An 18,907-nucleotide genomic window follows, 5' to 3' on the forward strand; every position below is an offset into this window, starting at 1 on the left:
AACGTCAGTGGCTTAAAAAGATAGAAGTTTATTTCTCTGTCAGGTAGAGTACTATCTGGTATGGCAGCTATGTTCACAAAGTTGTCAGAGGCCCAGGTTCCCTTTATCTCATTTTCTTTATTCTTGGGATCCAAAATGGCTAACTATCCACCATGTCTGCATTCCAATCAGCAGCAAAGTTTCCTTTAAGGGTACATCCCAGAAATTGTATGTATCACTTTTCACATTTAACTGACTAGCACTTAATCACCTTGCCACATCTAGCTGGGAAATGTAGTCCTTATCTGGCAACCATGGGACCAGCTAATAATTCTACTACTATGGAGGAAGAAGAGAATGGATATTAAGGGACAACCATCAGTTGCCACCACTATGTAAAAATTAGTTTAAATTGAGGCTTCATAAGCATAATTACATTTCTTGTCAACTTTATGGGTTTTTTATTTTGGCGTTAAACATGACCTCATTTTTCCCATTTGCTTAGTATCTATATACCCATCCTTAATTCTTTTTCAAAACTCTCTGACAATAAGATAAAACCCCTTTTAGTATGGTCAAATACATCAATTGATTCATCAGCTCCTTTTTTTTTTTTCTTGAAAATATCCTTCCCAGAGCTCATCCTCCTCTTGTTCTAATCTAGACTAGTTGCTCTCTAGGTCTGCTCCACAGTTTTTGTCTTGGGACATTCCTTTACCATAACATGGGAATTCCTTTGTCTCTTTCCTATGTTAGTTCCCCTATTTTTGGTGCTTTGATCTTTATCTTGAATTTTTTTGGTGGTTAACATCCTCTCATAATTTTCTGAGACAAAGAGTGCATAGGAGGTCAACTAATCTATGACAAAGGAGGCAAGGATATACAGTGGAGAAAAGACAGTCTCTTCAATAAGTGCTTCTGGGAAAACTGGACAGCTACATGTAAAAGAATGAGACCAGAACACTCCCTAACACCATACACAAAAATAAACTCCAAATGGATTAAAGACCTAAATGTAAGACCGGACACTAAAAAACTCTTAGAGGAAAACGTAGGAAGAACACTCTTTGACATAAATCACAGCAAGATCTTTTTTGATCCACCTCCTAGAGTAATGGAAATAAAAACAAAAATAAACAAATGGGACCTAATGAAACTTCAAAGCTTTTGCACAGCAAGGAAACCATAAACAAGATGAAAAGACAACCCTCAGAATGGGAGAAAATATTTGCAAACGAATCAATGGACAAAGGATTAATCTCCAAAATATATAAACAGCTCATGCAGCTGAATATTAAAAAAACAAACAACCCAATCCAAAAATGGGCAGAAGACCTAAATAGACATCTCTCCAAAGAAGACATACAGATGACCAAGAAGCACATGAAAAGCTGCTCAACATCACTAATTATTAGAGAACTGCAAATCAAAACTACAATGAGGTATCACCTCACACCGGTTAGAATGGGCATCATCAGAAAATCTACAAACAAATGCTGGAAAGGGTGTGGAGAAAAGGGAACCCTCTTGCACTGTTGGTGGGAATGTAAATTGATACAGCCACTATGGAGAACAGTATGGAGGTTCCTTAAAAAACTAAAAATAGAATTACCATATGACCCAGCAATCCCAGTACTGGGCATATACCCAGAGAAAACCATAATTCAAAAAGACACATGCACCCCAATGTTCATTGCAGCACTATTTACAAAACCAGGTCATGGAAGCAACCTACATGCACATCGACAGACGAATGGATAAAAAGATGTGGTACATGTATACAATGGAATATTACTCAGCCATAAAAAGGAACAAAATTGGGTCATTTGTACAGGCGTGGATGGACCTAGAGACTGTCATACAGAGGAAGTAAGTGAGAAAGAGAAAAACAAATATCGTATATTAACGCATATATGTGGAACCTAGAAAAATGGTACAGATGAACCGGTTTGCAGGGCAGAAATAGAGACCAGATGTAGAGAACAAACATGGACACCAAGGGGGGAAAGTGGCGGGGGGGTGGGGGGTGGGGGGCGGGTGGTGGTATGAATTGGGAGATTGGGATTGACATATATACACTAATATGTGTAAAATAGATAACAAGAACCTGCTGTATAAAAAATAAATAAATAAAATAAAATTTAAAAAAAAATAGGGCTTCCCTGGTGGCACAGTGGGTAAGAATCTGCCTGCCACTGCAGGGGACATGGGTTCGAGCCCTGGTCTGGGAAGATCCCACATGCCGCGGAGCAAGGAAGCCTATGTGCTGCAACTACTGAGCCTGCGTGCCACAGCTACTGAAGCCCGCACGCCTAGAGCCCGTGCTCCGCAACAAGAGAAGCCACCACAGTGAGAAGCCCACGCACCACAACGAAGAGTAGCCCCCGCTCACCGCAACTAGAGAAAGCCCGCACACACCAACAAAGACCTAACACAGCCATAAATAAAAATAATAAATAAATAAATAAATTAATTAATTTTAAAAAAAAAGTTCATAGGAGCTAGAGACCCTACATACAAGTCTGAAAATGTCTTTATTTTACCTTTAACTTTATTGGATGTATCTGAACATAGTTTGAAAATAATACCTCTCAGATCTTGAAGGTTTTGTAACATTTCTAGGCATCTGTGTTGTTATTGAAAAGTCAGATGCCGCTTGGTTGGTGGTCTTTTATAGGTGACCTTTATTTTCTCTCTGGAAGCTCTTAGATCTTTTCTTTATCCCCAGTGGCCTGAAATTTCATGATGATGTGCTCTGGTATGGGTCTTTTTCATTTATTGTGCTAAACATGTAATAGATTCTTTATTCTGAGAGTTCATGTTCTTGCATTGGAAATTGTTTTGTATGTCTTGGATTTCCTGCTTGTTAATCTAGTCTCTTTTTCTGCACTACCTATGGGTCAGATGTTGGCTATCCTGAATTGCACCTTTACTTTTTAAAAAATCTTTTACCCCCTGTGTTAATTTTGTCTTTTTATTTTTCTGCTCTCTAGAAGATTTCTTCAACTTCATCTTTATTGCTTTTTTTGGTTTGTTTTCTAGGACTTTTTTCTTAGTTATTAATTATTCTTTTATTTTATAGCATCCTAATCTTTTTATTTATTTATTTTAACAGCTTTATTGAGGTATGATTAACACAACTATAAACCATACCTATTTAAGATATACAGTTAGATAAATTTTGACGTATGTATATATCTGTGAAACTATCACCAAAATCAAGATAGTGACCATATCTACAACCTCCAGAAGTTTCCTTGTGTCTCTTGATAATCCCTTGTTCCATCTCTCCCACTTGTCCCCATCCCCCATCCCCAAGCAATCACTGATGCTTTCTCTCAATATCATCCTAATCATTTTTTGTGGATGCAGTATCTTCTCTTAATTTTCAGAGGTTATAGTTTTCTTTGGCTGCCTGTATTGTCTGTTTCCTCAGTGATTCTCTTGAATGCATTCTTTTCTGCTCTTGAATGTTAGAAATTTTATCCAAATGTCTCTTAGATCTCTATTTTTTTAAAGAGTGAGACACCAAAAAGCTGATTGGAGGTTAGATAAGCATGGATGGGGCTTGTAGACTTGTGGTCTTTATAGTGAGATAATTGGGTGGTGCCCCCCCAATACACACACACACACACACACACATCATTATCTATAGGATTTTTTTCCTTGGAATGTTCACTTTTCCCAGCTTAATCTTCAGATCTGCTGCCTAGGAGATATAAGCATGATGCCCGTGGTTCAGGAACCAAAGGGAGTAAGGGAGAGGCTGGCAGTCTCACTGTTTAGACATTAGAATTTCCCATATTCCTCCAGTCTGTAACACTTCTCCTCCACCATCCACAGTGCCTATTATTCCAAGTCTAGAACCTCACTGGTTGATATCTCCAGAAAGACAACTTCCTGCTTCCTGCTAGGTATGGGAGTAGTGGTCTTCAGGTTCTGTGAGGTGGTGGAGTAAACCTGAGGATCTAACTGTTCCCAAGTAACCTTTTAAGGAACTCTCATGTTTTTAGCTTCACCCCTCATTTCCAGCTTATGACGTACTGCTGCCTACAATTCCTGAGCTTTTCCTAGGTTTTGTTTCACTTTGGGGTTTTGTTTTTTGTTTTATTCAAGTGTGTTTATAGGGATGGTATCCCTCTCATCTTGATTCAGGATGCTTTTAGTGCTGCTTCTGTCTGAAGGAGCATCCTTCTGTAAGCCTTGCTTTTATTCCTGTAGGCTGGCGAGAACAAGGAGCAACCAACACACAAAGCTACTGTTTGTGCATGGCTAGAGATAGTGGTGATTTTATAGCATCCTGGGCATTTCATAACCATGGAGTAGGAATTGGGGCTCTGGACCAGGTGCTTCTTCTCATGTTTCCTCTTCTCTTTCGGAGAGGGATGAAGGAGATCCTTTGCAAGAGGCACGTAATCGTGGGGAGGCTGTCACTGCTGGAAATGCTTTTTTTTTTTTTTTTTTTTTTTACAGTTTTCATGTTTTATTGTACTTAAATTTCACCATTAAATACTGAGCAGAAGTATATGCTGGCCTTATGTCCAGATTTTTGAAATGTAAAGATAAACGGATGGATGGCCTTAAGGATGTGATATATTAGACGTTGTAGAATATATTAAATAACTAGAGAATCTGGGGGTAGTAACATTCTGCCTATACACATTTACACATTTAGTGGCGCAAGTAAACTCTATGGGGACAGGAAGACAGATGTAAAGCTTTGAGTTGCAATTAGAGGAAAAGCCCATTCAGGACTGAACTGAGAGGTCCTTGCTTGCTGACAGAATCTCCCCTTGACTTCAGACTTTAGACAAACTAAATAGTTTTTTTGGTCAGTATACAAAAACCACTGAATTGTACAAAATCCCTATTAGTCATGAGAAGCAGTAGCAACAAGGTAGATTAAGGAATTGGCTCAAGCCAATTCAGATTGTAGGGTCTGGCCAGTCAGAAGTGAGCAGGGCTGGCTGGAGGCTGAAAATCCAATTGGATGTTGCAGTTCAAGTCTGGGATCTATAGATTAGAACAGCCAGCAAGAAACTCAGTCTAGAGGCAGAATGGTTAGTGCATTCCTCAAAAATCCTTGTTCTCCAAGTAAGTTTCTAAAAGACTTTTCCTCAAACAGGGTCAAATTTCTGTATCTCAAGTTGGCTTGCTTTTTGCTGGCTTTCCTCTCTGCTGGCATGTAGGGTTCGGCTTTCTCTAAGTCTGATAGTCTTCCACTTTGTATTTCTCTCCTTCCTTTATTCCTTTACCTTCATTTTAGAGGAGTTTCTGAAGGAAACAGAATAATCCTCTCAGGGTGTTTTTCAAAAGGATTCTTGAAATTGAGAAGGCTGTCCCTGATCTCTCCCTGGGGAAAAAGCCACCCGATCCACATTTTGTCTCCTCAAGAGCGGGGGATAAATGAAGGCTTGACATGCCATCTCTGAAAGGTTGCTGACACTGGGCTGCTCCTTTGGTTGAGATAAAGTATGATAAATTATTTAACTTATTAATTTGTTAAATGTTATGGACTGGCAAAATAACAAACCAAACCAAAACAAAAAAACCCTTGTATATGTTATTTAAAAAAAAAAAAATGCTTCACAGCTATCAAATTAGTACAATACTCACAGGGATACTGACCAGTATTCACCACAGTATTTCTAACTAAAAAACAATACTCCTGTTCTAGAAATCTGATTCCAAGTACATAGTCTAATTAAATACTTTATTGTACCTCAGTTTTTTCTAGTAGATTCACAGGTGTCCTATAGTGAATCCAACATCTTTTTCATCTGTGCAAAGAAACTGGGAGATGTATTTAGTCATATTCCCCTGCCATTACATTTACCACTAGAGTTGTTTAGTCACCCCCATCCTGCAGTACCTTTAAAGAAAACAAGCCTGATAGGCTGATAATTTTCATTGATTTTGAAGATTCCCAAGGTCCTGTGGACTTTTTTCTGCCTGCAAGTCTAAATTAATTTACACTTTCTCCAGGAGCCATTTATATTAACATCAATTTTTAAAAAGACCTAACATTTGTATAACACATTAGAAATTTGTGTAACACTTTACAGTTCTTTTGCATGTATTTTCTCAATAAACCAAGCTGTGCTCAATGACCTATGATGTTTTTTATGTTTCCTAATGAGTCATTTGCATTTCTCCATTTAAGAATTTCACAGTCACTTATCAAAAATATCAATATTTTGTTGTTCATTATGCATCCACAGCCTGCTTTATTTCTAATCATCTTGTTTCCCTTTCCTTTCTTCTTTTATAATTGTTTTCCCAGGAATCCAACAAGATGGGAATGCAGTACTTTAGTCTGATGAAGCTCTGCAGAAATAATGACCGAAAACAAGCTGCAGCCAAATTTTATAGCTTTCTTGTCCTAAAAAAACAGCGAGCTATTGAGCTGAGCCAGAGTGCTCCCTATGCAGATATTATAGCTACAGTGGGACCAATGTTCCATAAAATGTGAAGGAAATCCAGAACATGCAGATTTATGTTGCCATTGGAATTTCTTTATAGATTGTTCAGTTTAATGCCAAAGCTGTCTGGAAGCAGCTGAAGGTCTGATCCATTTCATAGATAGGCTGATCTCCTATTTCCTCTTTGTAAGCTCAGAATAATCATAGCTAGAATTGGAAACCTATATGCTTACAGAAATACTTAATTATAGCTAAGTAATATTTTAACTTAGTTGACTTGAATGCATATCATTTACCATTTCCCTGACTTGAATGTTGCATTTAGAATACATTTTTAAAATACTATATGCCTTCAAGAAACATTCAAGGATTTTTAAAAAATTGGATTATTTACTTAAATTTTATGGGATTAATTAATAATTAACACTTTCTTATTTCCCCACAGACAATAATTTATTTGATTCTAATGCATATCATTCTTGATTTGATGTGCCCTGGCTTTTAATCTAATATCTTAATTGAAGAGTTATAAAATTCATCTTAGTTTTTAATTATCTGAGTGGCTTTAGTCTAATAATAGATCATTCAACCTGTTTATATACTATTTAATGATTATTATGACCATTATTTATGTATCAGCAAAACTGCTTCTTAACATTAAAGAAATTAACGGACACTTATTCAGCATGTTGTCTGCAGTTACAATTCAAGAAAAGGTCACTAAAATAAATGTTCTTTATGTGGTGTTTACTGAGCATTTTTGACATTAAAACCATTCTTTTTCTTTTTTCTTAGTTAAAGTTTAAGTTAAGAAATTTTCATGTAATGGTCTGTGAGCTCCGTAGTGTGCTGTAAAATGAAGCCTGTGGGACTGTCTAAAATACTATTGTATCTGGAATTATGCTACAGACTAAATTCTAAATGGCCCCTTTGAATGTATTAACTATAAGTTTTAAATGTCAAAATTGCCTTTTTAAAAATTTCCCTTAATTTTTAATCAACACACAGAAAAAATTGACTTTTTAATTTTGGTGCACAGTTCTATGAATTTTACATGTATAGATTCCTGTAACCACCACCACAACTAGGATACCAAAAACTACGTTGTACTATCCCTTAGTAGTCACACCCTTCCCCCATTCTAACTCCTGGCAAGTACTCTTCTACATGACTATAGTTTTATCTTTTTAAGAATGTCATACAAATGGAATTACATAGTATGTTACCTTTTTGAGACTGGCTTCTTTCACTGGGTGTGTCTTTGAGCTTAGTACAAATTGTAGCAAGCGTCAGTGGTTCAATCCTATGTATTGCTGAGTAGTGTTCTGTTGTCTGGATATACCACCATTTATTTATCCATTTACCCCCTGAAGGACATTTAAGTTGTTTCCAGCTTTTGACAATTATAAATAGAGATGCTACATATACCTGTGTATAGTTTTTGTGTGAATATAAGTTCCTAATTCTCTAAGGTAAATATCTAGGCCTGGGTCATATGGTAAGTGCATGTTTTTTATTTTTGTTTTTATAATAGAAGTATAGTTGCTTTACAATATTGTGTTAGTTTATACTGTACAGCAAAGTGAATTAGCTATACGTATACTTATATCCCCTCTTTTTTGGATTTCCTTCTCATTTAGGTCACCACAGAGCACTGAGTAGAGTTCTCTGTGCTATACAGTAGGTTCTCATTAGCTATCTATTTTACACATAGTATCAGTAGTGTATATATGTCAATCCCAATCTCCCAATTCATCCCACCTCCTCCTTTCCCCTTGGTATCCATACGTTTGTTCTCTACATCCATGTCTCTATTTCTGCTTTGTAAATAAGGTCTATACCATTTTTTTCAGATTCCACATATATGTGTTAATATACGATACTTGTTTTTCTCTTTCTGACTTTCTTCACTCTGTATGACAATCTCTAGATCCATCCATGTCTCTACAAACGACCCAATTTCGTTCCTTTTTATGGCTGAGTAATATTCCATCTTCTTTATCCATTCCTCTGTTGATGGACATTTAGGTTGCTTCCATGTCCTGCCTATTGTAAATAGTGCTGCAATGAACATTGGGACGCATGTGTCTTTGAATTATGGTTTTCTCTGGGTATATGCCCAGAAGAGGGATTGCTGGGTCATATGGTATTTCTATTTTTACTTTTTTAAGGAACCGCCATACTGTTCTCCATAGTGGCTGTATCAATTTACATTTCCACCAACAGTGCATGTGGGTTCCCTTTTCTTCACACGCTCTCCAGCATTTATTGTTTGTAGATTTTTTTGTTGGTTTGTTTGTTTGTTTTTTTAACATCTTTATTGGAATATAACTGCTTTACAATGGTGTGTTAGTTTCTGCTTTATAACAAAGTGAATCAGCTATACATATACATATATACCCATATACCCTCCCTCTTGCATCTCCCTCCCACCCTCCCTATCCCACCCCTCTAGGTGGTCACAAAGCACCAAGCTGATCTCCCTGTGCTATGCTGCTGCTTCCCACTAGCTATCTATTTTACATTTGGTAGTATATATAAGTCCATGTCACTCTCTCACTTCGTCCCAGCTTACCCTTCCTCCTCCCCGTGTCCTCAAGTCCATTCTCTACGTCTGCATCTTTATTCCTGTCCTGCCCCTAGGATCTTCATAAACAATTTTTTTTTTTTAGATTCCATATATATGTGTTAGCAAACAGTACTTGTTTTTCTCTTTCTGACTTACTTCACTCTGTATGACAGACTCTAGGTCCATCCACCTCACTACAAATAACTCAATTTCATTTCTTTTTATGGCTGAGTAGTATTCCATTGTATATATATTCCCCAACTTCTTTATCCATTCATCTGTCGATGGACACTTAGGTTGCTTCCATGTCCTGGCTATTGTAAATAGAGCTGCAGTGAACATTGTGGTACATGACTCTTTTTGAATTATGGTTTTCTCAGGGTATATGCCCAGTAGTGGGATTGCTGGGTCATATGGTAATTCTATTTTTAGTTTTCTGAGGAACCTCCATACTGTTTTCCATAGTGGCTGCACCAGCTTACATTCCCACCAACAGTGCAAGAGTGTTCCCTTTTCTCCACACCGTCTCCAGCATTTATTGTTTGTAGATTTTTTGATGGTGGCCATTCTGACTGGTCTGAGGTGATACCTCATTGTAGTTTTTTTTTTTTAATTTTGGAATTTTATTAATTTTTTTATACAGCAAGTTCTTATTAGTTACTCATTTTACACATATTACTGTATACATGTCAGTAATCTCCAATCTCCCAATTCATCACACCACCACTACCCTCCTGCCCTGCCACTTTCCCCCATTGGTGTCCATATGTTTGTTCTCTATATCTGTGTCTCTCTTTCTGCCCTGCCACCTGGTTCATCTGTACCATTTTTCTAGGTTCCACATATATGCGTTAATATACGATATTTGTTTTTCTCTTTCTGCCTTACTTCACTCTGTATGACAGTCTCTAGGTCCATCCACGTTTCCACAAATGACCCAATTACATTCCTTTTTATGGCGGAGTAATATTCCATTGTATACATGTACCACATCTTTTTATCCATTCGTCTGTCGATGTGCATTTAGGTTGCTTCCATGACCTGGTTTTGTAAATAGTGCTGCAATGAACATTGGGGTGCATGTGTCTTTTGAAATTATGGTTTTCTCTGGGTATATGCCCAGTATTGGGATTGCTGGGTCATATGGTAATTCTATTTTTAGTTTTTTAAGGAACCTCCATATTATTCTCCATAGTGGCTGTTTCAATTTACATTCCCACCAACAGTTGAAGAGTGTTCCCTTTTCTCCACACCCTCTCCAGCATTTGTTTTTTGTAGATTTTCTGATGATGCCCATTCTAACTGGTGTGAGGTGATACCTCATTGTAGTTTTGATTTGCAGTTCTCTAATAATTAGTGACGTTGAGCAGCTTTTCGTGTTCTTCTTGGCCATCTGTATGTCTTCTTTGGAGAAATGTCCATTTAGGTCTTCTTCCCATTTTTGGATTGGGTTTTTTTTTTAAATATTCAGCTGCACGAGCTGTTTATATATGTTGGAAATTAATCCTTTGTTCATTGATTCGTTTGCAAATATTTTCTCCCATTCTGAGGGCTGTCTTTTCATCTTCTTTGTAGTTTCCTTTGCTTTGCAAAAGCTTTTAAGTTTCATTAGGTCCCATTTGTTTATTTTTGTTTTTATTTCCATTACTCTAGGAGGTGGATCAAAAAAGATCTTGCTGTGATTTATGTCAAAGAGTGTTCTTCCTATGTTTTCCTCTAAGAGTTTTATAGTGTCTGGTCTTACATTTAGGTCTTTAATCCATTTGGAGTTTATTTTTGTGTATGGTGTTAGGGAGTGTTCTAATTTCATTCTTTTACATTTAGCTGTCCAGTTGTCCCAGCACCACTTATTGAAGAGACTGTATTTTCTCCATTGTATATTCTTGCCTCCTTTGTAATAGATTAGTTGACCATAGGTGCGTGGGTTTATCTCTGGGCTTTCTATCCTGTTCCATTGATCTATATTTCTGTTTTTGTACCAGTACCATATTGTCTTGATTACTGTAGCTTTGCAGTATAGTCTGAAGTCAGGGAGTCTGATTCCTCCAGCTCCGTTTTTTTCCCTCAAGACTGCTTTGTCTATTCGGGGTCTTTTGTGTCTCCATACAAATTTTAAGACTTTTTGTTCTAGTTCTGTAAAAAATGCCATTGGTAATTTGGTAGGGATTGCATTGAATCTGTAGATTGCTTTGGGTAGTATAGTCATTTTCACAATATTGATTCTTCCAATCCAACAACATGGTATATCCCTCCATCTGTTTGTATCATCTTTAATTTCTATCATCAGTGTCTTATAGTTTTCTGCATACAGGTCTTTTGTCTCCTTAGGTAAGTTTATGCCTATGTAGTTTATTCTTTTTGTTGCAGTGGTAAATGGGAGTGTTTCCTTAATTTCTCTTTCAGATTTCTCATCATTAGTGTATAGGAATGCAAGAGATTTCTGTGCATTAATTTTGTATCCTGCACCTTTACCAAAATCATTCATTAGCTCTAGTAGTTTTCTGGTGGCATCTTTAGGATTCTTTACGTATAGTATCATGTCATCTGCAAACAATGACAGTTTTACTTCTTCTTTTCCAATTTGTATTCCTTTTATTTCTTTTTCTTCTCTGATTGTCGTGGCTAAGACTTCCAAAACTATGTTGAATAATAGTGGTGAGAGAGGACATCCTTGTTTTGTTCCTGATCTTAGAGGAAATGCTTTCAATTTTTCACCATTGAGAATGATGTTTGCTGTGGGTTTGTCATATATGGCCTTTATTATGTTGAGGTAGGTTCCCTCTATGCCCACTTTCTGGAGAGTTTTTATCATAAATCGGTGTTGAATTTTGTCAAAAGCTTTTTCTGCATCTATTGAGATGATCATATGGTTTTTATTCTTCAATTTGTTAATATGGTGTATCACATTGATTGATTTGCGTGTATTGAAGAATCCTTGCATCTCTGGGATAAATCCCACTTGGTCATGGTGTATGATCCTTTTAATTTGTTGTTGGATTCTGTGTGCTAGTATTTTGTTGGGGATTCTTGCATCTATATTCATCAGTGATATTGGTCTGTAATTTTCTTTTTTTGTAGTATCTTTTTCTGGTTTTGGTATCAGGTGATGTTGGCCTCATAGAATGAGTTTGGGAGTGTTCCTTCCTCTGCAATTTTTTGGAAGAGTTTGAGAAGGATGGGTGTTAGCTCCTCTCTAAATGTTTGATAGATTTCACCTGTGAAGTCATTTGGTGATGGACTTTTGTTTGTTGGAAGATTTTTAATCACAGTTTCAACTTCATTACTTGTTATTGGCCTGTTCACATTTTCTATTTCTTCCTGGTTCAGTCTTGGAGGGTTTTACCTTTCTAAGAATTTGTCTGTTTCTTCCAAGTTGTCCAATTTATTGGCATAGAGTTGCTAGTAGTAGTCTCTTAGGATGCTTTGTATTTCTGTGGTGTCTGTTGTAACTTCTCCTTTTTCATTTCTAATTTTATTGATTTGAGTCCTCTCCCTCTTTTTCTTGATGAGTCTGGCTAATGGTTGATCAATTTTGTTTATCTTCTCAAAGAAACAGCTTTTAGTTTTATTGATCTTTGCTATTGTTTTCTTTGTTTCTATTTCATTTATTTCTGATCTGATCTTTATGATTTCTTTCCTTCTACTAACTTTGGGTTTAGTTTGTTCTTCTTTCTCTTGTTCCTTTAGGCGTAAGGTTAGATTGTTTATTTGAGATGTTTCTTGTTTCTTCAGGTAGGCTTCTATTGCTATAAACTTCCCTCTTAGAACTGCTTTTGCTGCATCCTATAGGTTTCGGATCATTGTGTTTTTGTTGTCATTTGTCTCTAGGTATTTTTTTATTTCTTCAGTGATCTCTTGGTTATGTAGTAATGTATTGTTTTTCCTCCATGTGTTTGTGGTTTTTACGGTTTTTTCCCTGTAATTGATTTCTAATCTCATAGTGCTGTAGTCAGAAATGATGCTTGATATGATTTCAATTTTCTTAAATTTACAGAGGCTTGATTTGTGACCCAAGACGTAATCTATCCTGGAGAATGTTCCGTGTGCACTTGAGAAGAAAGTGTAATCTGCTGTTTTTGGATGGAATGTCCTATAAATGTCAATTAAATCTATCTGGTCTATTGTGTCATTTAAAGCTTGTGTTTCCTTATATATTTTCTGTTTGGATGATCTGTCCATTGATGTAAGTGAGGTGTTAAAGTCCCCCACTATTATTGTGTTACTGTCGATTTCCTCTTTTACAGCTGTTAGCAGTTGCCTTATGTATTGAGGTGCTCCTATGTTGGGTGCATATATATTTATAATTGTTATATCTTCTTCTTGGATTGATCCCTTGATCAATACGTAGTGTCCTTCCTTGTCTCTTGTAACATTCTTTATTTTAAAGTCTATTTTATCTTATATGAGTATTGCTACTCCAGCTTTCTTTTGATTTCCATTTGCATGGAATATCTTTTTCCATCCCCTCACTTTCAGTGTGTTTGTTTCCCTAGGTCTGAAGTGGATCTCTTGTAGACAGCATATATACGGGTCTTGTTTTTGTATCCATTCAGGGAGCCTGTGTCTTTTTTTTGGAGCATTTAATCTATTCACGTTTAAGGTAATTATCGATATGTATGTTCCTATTACCATTTTCTTAATTGTTATGGGTTTGTTTTTGTGGGTCCTTTTCTTCTCTTGTGTTTTCCACTTGAAGTTCCTTTAGCATTTTTTGTAGAGCTGGTTTGGTGGTGCTGAATTCTCTTAGCTTTTGCTTGTCTGTAAAGCTTTTGATTTCTCCATCAAATCTGAATGAGATCCTTGCTGTGTAGAGTAATTTTGGTTGTAGGTTCTTCCCTTTCATCACTTTAAATATATCATGCCACTCCCTTCTGGCTTGTAGCGTTTCTGCTGAGAAATCAGCTGTTAACCTTATGGGAGTTCCCTTGTATGTTATTTGTCATTTTTCCCTTGCTGCTTTCAATAAGTTTTCTTTGTCTTTAATTTTTGTCAATTTGATTACTATATGTCTTGGCGTGTTTCTCCTTGGGTTTCTCCTGCCTGGGACTCTCTGAGCTTCCTGGACTTTGGTGGCTATTTCCTTTCCCATGTTAGGGATATTTTTGACTATAATCTCTTCAAATATTTTCTCCGGTCCTTTCTCTCTCTCTTCTCCTTCTGGGACCCCTATAAGGCGAATGTTGTTGCATTTAATGTTGTCCCAGAGGTCCCTTAGGCTGTCTTCATTTCTTTTCATTCTTTTTTCTTTATTCTCTTCCACGACAGTGAATTCCACCATTCTGTCTTCCAGGTCACTTATCCGTTCTTCTGCCTCAGTTATTCTGCTGTTGCTTCCTTCTAGTCTGTTTTTCATTACAGTTATTGTATTGTTCATCTCTGTCTGTTTGTTCTTTAATTCTACTAGGTGTTTGTTCTTTAGTTCTTCTAGGTCTTTCTTAAACATTTCTTGCATCTTCTCGATCTTTGCCTCCATTGTTTTTCCGAGGTCCTGGATCATCTTCACTATCATTATTCTGAATTGTTTTTCTGGAAGGTTGCCTATCTCCACTTCATTTAGTTGTTTTTCTGGGGTTTTATCTTCTTCCTTCATCTGGTACATAGCCCTCTGCCTTTTCATCTTGTCTATCTTTCTGTGAATGTGGTTTTTGTTCCACAGTCTGCAGTATTGTAGTTCTTCTTGGTTCTGCTGTCTGCCCTCTGGTGGATGAGGCTATCTAAGAGGCTTGTGCAAGTTTCCTGATGGGATGGACTGGTTGTGGGTAGAGCTGGGTGTTGCTCTGGTGGGCGGAGCTCAGTAAAACTTTAATCCGCTTGTCTGCTGGTGGGTAGGGCTGGGTTCCCTCCCTGTTGGTTGTTTGGCCTGAGGCAACCCAACACTGAAGCCTACCTGGGCTCTTTGGTGGAGCTAATGGCGGACTCTGGGAGGGCTCACGCCAAGGAGTACTTCCCAGAAGTTCTGCTGCCAGTGTCCTTGTCCTAACAGTGAGCCACAGCCACCCCCTGCCTCTGCAGGAGACCTTCCGACACTAGCAGGTAGGTCTGGTTCAGTCTCCTATGGGGTTACTGCTCCTTCCCCTGGGTCCCAATGCACACACTACTTTGTGTGTGTCTTCCAAGAGTGGAGTCTCTGTTTCCCCCAGTCCTGTCAAAGTCCTGCAAGCAAATCCCAGTAGCCTTCAAAATCTGATCCTCTAGGAATTCTTCCTCCCGTTGCTGGACACCCAGGTTGGGAAGCCTGACGTGGGGCTCAGAACCTTCACTCCAGTGGGTGGACTTCTGTAGTATACGTGTTCTCCAGTTTTTGAGTCACCCACCCAGCAGTTATGGGAATTGATTTTATTGTGATTGCGCCCCTCCTACCATCTCATTGTGGCTCCTCCTTTGTCCTTGGATGCAGGGATCTTTTTTGGTGATTTCCAGTGTCTTCCTGTCAATGACTGTTCAGCAGTTAGTTGTGATTCTGGTGCTCTCACAAGACGGAGTACGGTTTTCTATTTTTTTTATATGAGTGGATGTTGAAATTTGTTAAATGCTTTTCCTTTTTTTTTTTTTAAATGCTTTTTCTGAATTGATTAGATCCTGAGGTTTTTCTCTATACTATTAAATATTACACCAACCAAGTGTTTTTTTTTTTTTTTGGCTGTGTTGGGTCTTCGTTGTTGTGCGCGGGCTTTCTCCAGTTGTGGCAAGCGGGGGCTACTCTTCGTTACAGTGCACAGACTTCTCATTGTCGTGGTTTCTCGTGTTGCAGAGCCCAGGCTCTAGGCCCGCGGGCTTCAGTAGTTGTGGCATGCAGGCTCAGTAGTTGTTGCTCGTGGGCCCTAGAGCGCAGGCTCAGTAGTTGTGGTGTGTGGGCTTTGTTGCTCCATGGCATATGGGATCTTCCTGGGCCGGCACTCGAACCCATGTCCCCTGCATTGGCAGGCAGATTCTTAACCACTGCACCGCCAGGGAAGCCCACCAACCAAGTTTTGAATTTTTAACCAGCTTTACATTTCCAGAATAAACTCTACTTGGTCATGGTATAGTATTTCTTTTATGTATCATTGGATTCAATTTGCTAATATAGTTTAACAGCTTTATTGAGATATAATTCACATACAATAAAAGTTTTAAAGTGCTAAAAAAACCTTTTTATAAAGTGTTAAATTCATGGTTTTTCATATATTCACAGTATTATGCAACCAATACCATTATCTCATTTTAGAACATTTTAATCATTCAAAAAGCAACCCCATACTCATAAACAATGACTCTTCACTCCCTCCTTCCCCACAACTCCTGGCAACAAGTAATCCACTTTCTGTCACTCGTATAATGTATGGCTTTTTGTTTCTTGCTTTTTTTCACTTAGCATAATGTTTATTTATGTTGTAAAATGTATCTGTACCTCATTCCTTTTAATGGCCAAATTAATATTCCATTATATGGATATGCATTTTGTTTATCCATTCATCTGTTGGTAGACATATGAGCTGTTTCCATTTTTTTGACTATAATGAATAATGTTGCTGTGAACAATAGTTTATAATTTTTTGTGTATACATGCTTTCATCTTTCCTGGATGTATATGTAGGGGTGGAATTGCTAGGTCATATGATAATTCTATGTTTAACTTTTTAAGGAATTGTCAAGCTGTTTTCCAAAGTACCTGTGCCAGTTTAAATTTCCACCAACAATATATGAGAGTTCCAATTTCTCTATATCTTTACCAACACTTGCTATTGCCCCTTTTTTGATTATAGCTATCCTAGTGAGTATAAAGTAATATCTCGTGGTTTTGACTTGCATTTTCCTAATAACTACTGATGTTGATCATCTTTTCAGATAGATTTTCTAGTATTTTGTTTAGGATTTTTGCTTCTGTGTTCATGAGGGATATCGGTCTGTATTTGTCTTTTCTTGTACTGCCTTTTTCTGATCTTGGTATCAGGGAAGTACTGACCTCATAAAAATAACTTGGAAAGTGTTTCCTCCTATTTTATTTTTCTGTGAAAAGACTGTGTAGAGCTGGTACTATTTCTTCTTTAAGTGTTTGGTAGAATTCACCCATGAAACCATCTGATCTGGAGATTTATATTTTGGAATGTTTTAAACTATGAATTCAACTTTTAAAATAGTTGTAAGGCTATGCAGTTATCTATTTCATTTTGGGTGAGTTTTAGTAGTTTGTGGTTTTCAAGGAATTGTTCCATCTCATCTAAATTGGTGATTATGTGTGTAGAGTTGTTTAGAGTGTTCCCTAATTATCCTTTTAATGTCTGCAGGGTCCATAGTAATAACCCCTCTTTCATTCCATGTATTGTTAACTTGTATCTTCTCTCTTTTAAATCATATTAGAGATTTATTAATTGTATTGGTCTTTTCAAAGAACCAGCTTTTGGTTTCATTGATTTTCTCCTTTGCTTTTCTTTTTCAATTCCATTGATTTCTGGTGTGATATTTATTATTTCCTTCCTGCAGCTTGCTTTGAGTTTATTTTGCTCTTATTTTTTAGTTTTATTAAGGTGGAAGTTTAATTGATTTGAGACCTTCTTTAAACAGTTAATGCTATATATTTCCCTCCAAGCACTGCTTTAGCTGCATTGCACAAATTTTGACATGTTGTATTTTCATTTTTGTTCAGTTCAAAATATTTTCTAATTTCCCTTGAGACTTCCACTTTGACCTGTGGATTGTTTAGAAGTATGTTGTTTAATTTTCAAGGGAGAGTTTCCTGTTACCTTTCTGCAATTATTTCTACTCTAATTCATTATGGTCAGAGAACATACTTTAAATGATTTTGATTCTTTTAAATTTATTAAGGTTTGTTTTATGACCTAGTGTAAGGTCTGTCTTGATGGATGGCACTTGAATATATTCTGCAGTTGTTAGGTGGAATGTTCTATAAATGTCAACTGAACCTAGTTGGTTGTTAGTGCTATTCAGTTCTTCTATATCATGGCTTATTTTCTGTCTACTAGTTCTATTGATTACAGAGAAAGGAGTGTTCATGTCTGCAACTATAATTGTGAGTCTATTTCTTCTTTCAGTTCTGGCAAGTTTTGCTTCATGTATTTTGAAGCTCTTCTACAATTATTTACAATTATTATGTCTTCCTTGTGAAGTGACCCTTTTATTTTTATATAATGATTCTCTTTATCTCTGGTAATTTTCTTTGCTTTGAAGTCTACACTTTCTCATATTAAGCCATCCCAGCTCTCCTTTAATTCGTATTATGGTATATCTTTCCCCATCTTTTACTTTTAGCTTACCTATATCATTATATTTAAAGTGAGTTTCTTGTAGAAAGCATCTAATTAAGTCATTTTTTATCCATCCTGAAAATCTCTGTTTAATTGATGTGTTTATACATTTAATGTAAATATTGACATGTTTGGATTTAGATCTACCATTTTATTGTTTGTTTCCTCTATTTTTCATTCCTCTGTTTCCTCCTTTCTTGCCTTCTTTTGGAATATTTGAACTTTTTTTTTAGAATTCCATTTTAATTTATCTGTTGTTTTTTACTATATCTTTTGTTATAGATATTTTTAAATGGTTTCTTTAAGGATTACAAAATAAATACTTAACTTTTCACAGTCTACTTAGAATCAGTATTTTACCACTTCAAGTGGAGTGTAGAAACCTTGTACCATATAAGTTCCTTTATACTTCCTGCTTTATATTGTAATCAAAATTGTCTTATATATTACATCTACCTACACTGAAACCTCATCAGACAGTGTTATGATTTTTGCTTTCAACTGTCAAACATATTTTAAAGAATTCAAGAGGAGGACAGTCTATTAAATTTACCCAAATATTTACCATTTTTATTGTCCTTATTTCCTTCCTGATGTTCTAAGTTTCCTTGTAATATAATTTCCCTTCTGTCTGAAGAATTTTCTTTAACAGTTCTTTCAGAGCAGGTCTGCTGACAATGAATTTTCTTAAC

The 18,907-nt window shown here is 36.7% G+C and overlaps 1 protein-coding gene and 1 pseudogene across 7 annotated transcripts in view; one reads left to right on the forward strand and one right to left on the reverse strand.

Annotated features, from left to right (window-relative positions):
* RAD21L1 (RAD21 cohesin complex component like 1) overlaps window positions 1-9,390 on the forward strand; it is a 31,129-nt gene extending 21,739 nt beyond the window's left edge. For all 6 annotated transcript variants that reach the window (XM_082428510.1, XM_082428513.1, XM_082428514.1 and 3 more), the window contains one exon: window positions 6,263-9,390. In XM_082428510.1, coding sequence (XP_082284636.1) covers window positions 6,263-6,451 — 189 coding nt within the window. In that variant the 3' untranslated portion in view covers window positions 6,452-9,390. The remainder of the gene's footprint in view (window positions 1-6,262) is intronic.
* On the reverse strand, window positions 2,026-6,352 carry LOC309644672 (small ribosomal subunit protein eS27-like pseudogene; annotated as a pseudogene). The gene has a single exon. The product of its transcript is annotated as a small ribosomal subunit protein eS27-like pseudogene (transcript).
* Window positions 9,391-18,907: the final 9,517 nt, after the last annotated feature.

Source organism: Balaenoptera physalus (assembly GCF_965194825.1).
Source record: "Balaenoptera physalus genome assembly, chromosome: 16".
In the NCBI taxonomy this organism is placed as follows: Eukaryota; Metazoa; Chordata; class Mammalia; order Artiodactyla; family Balaenopteridae; genus Balaenoptera; species Balaenoptera physalus.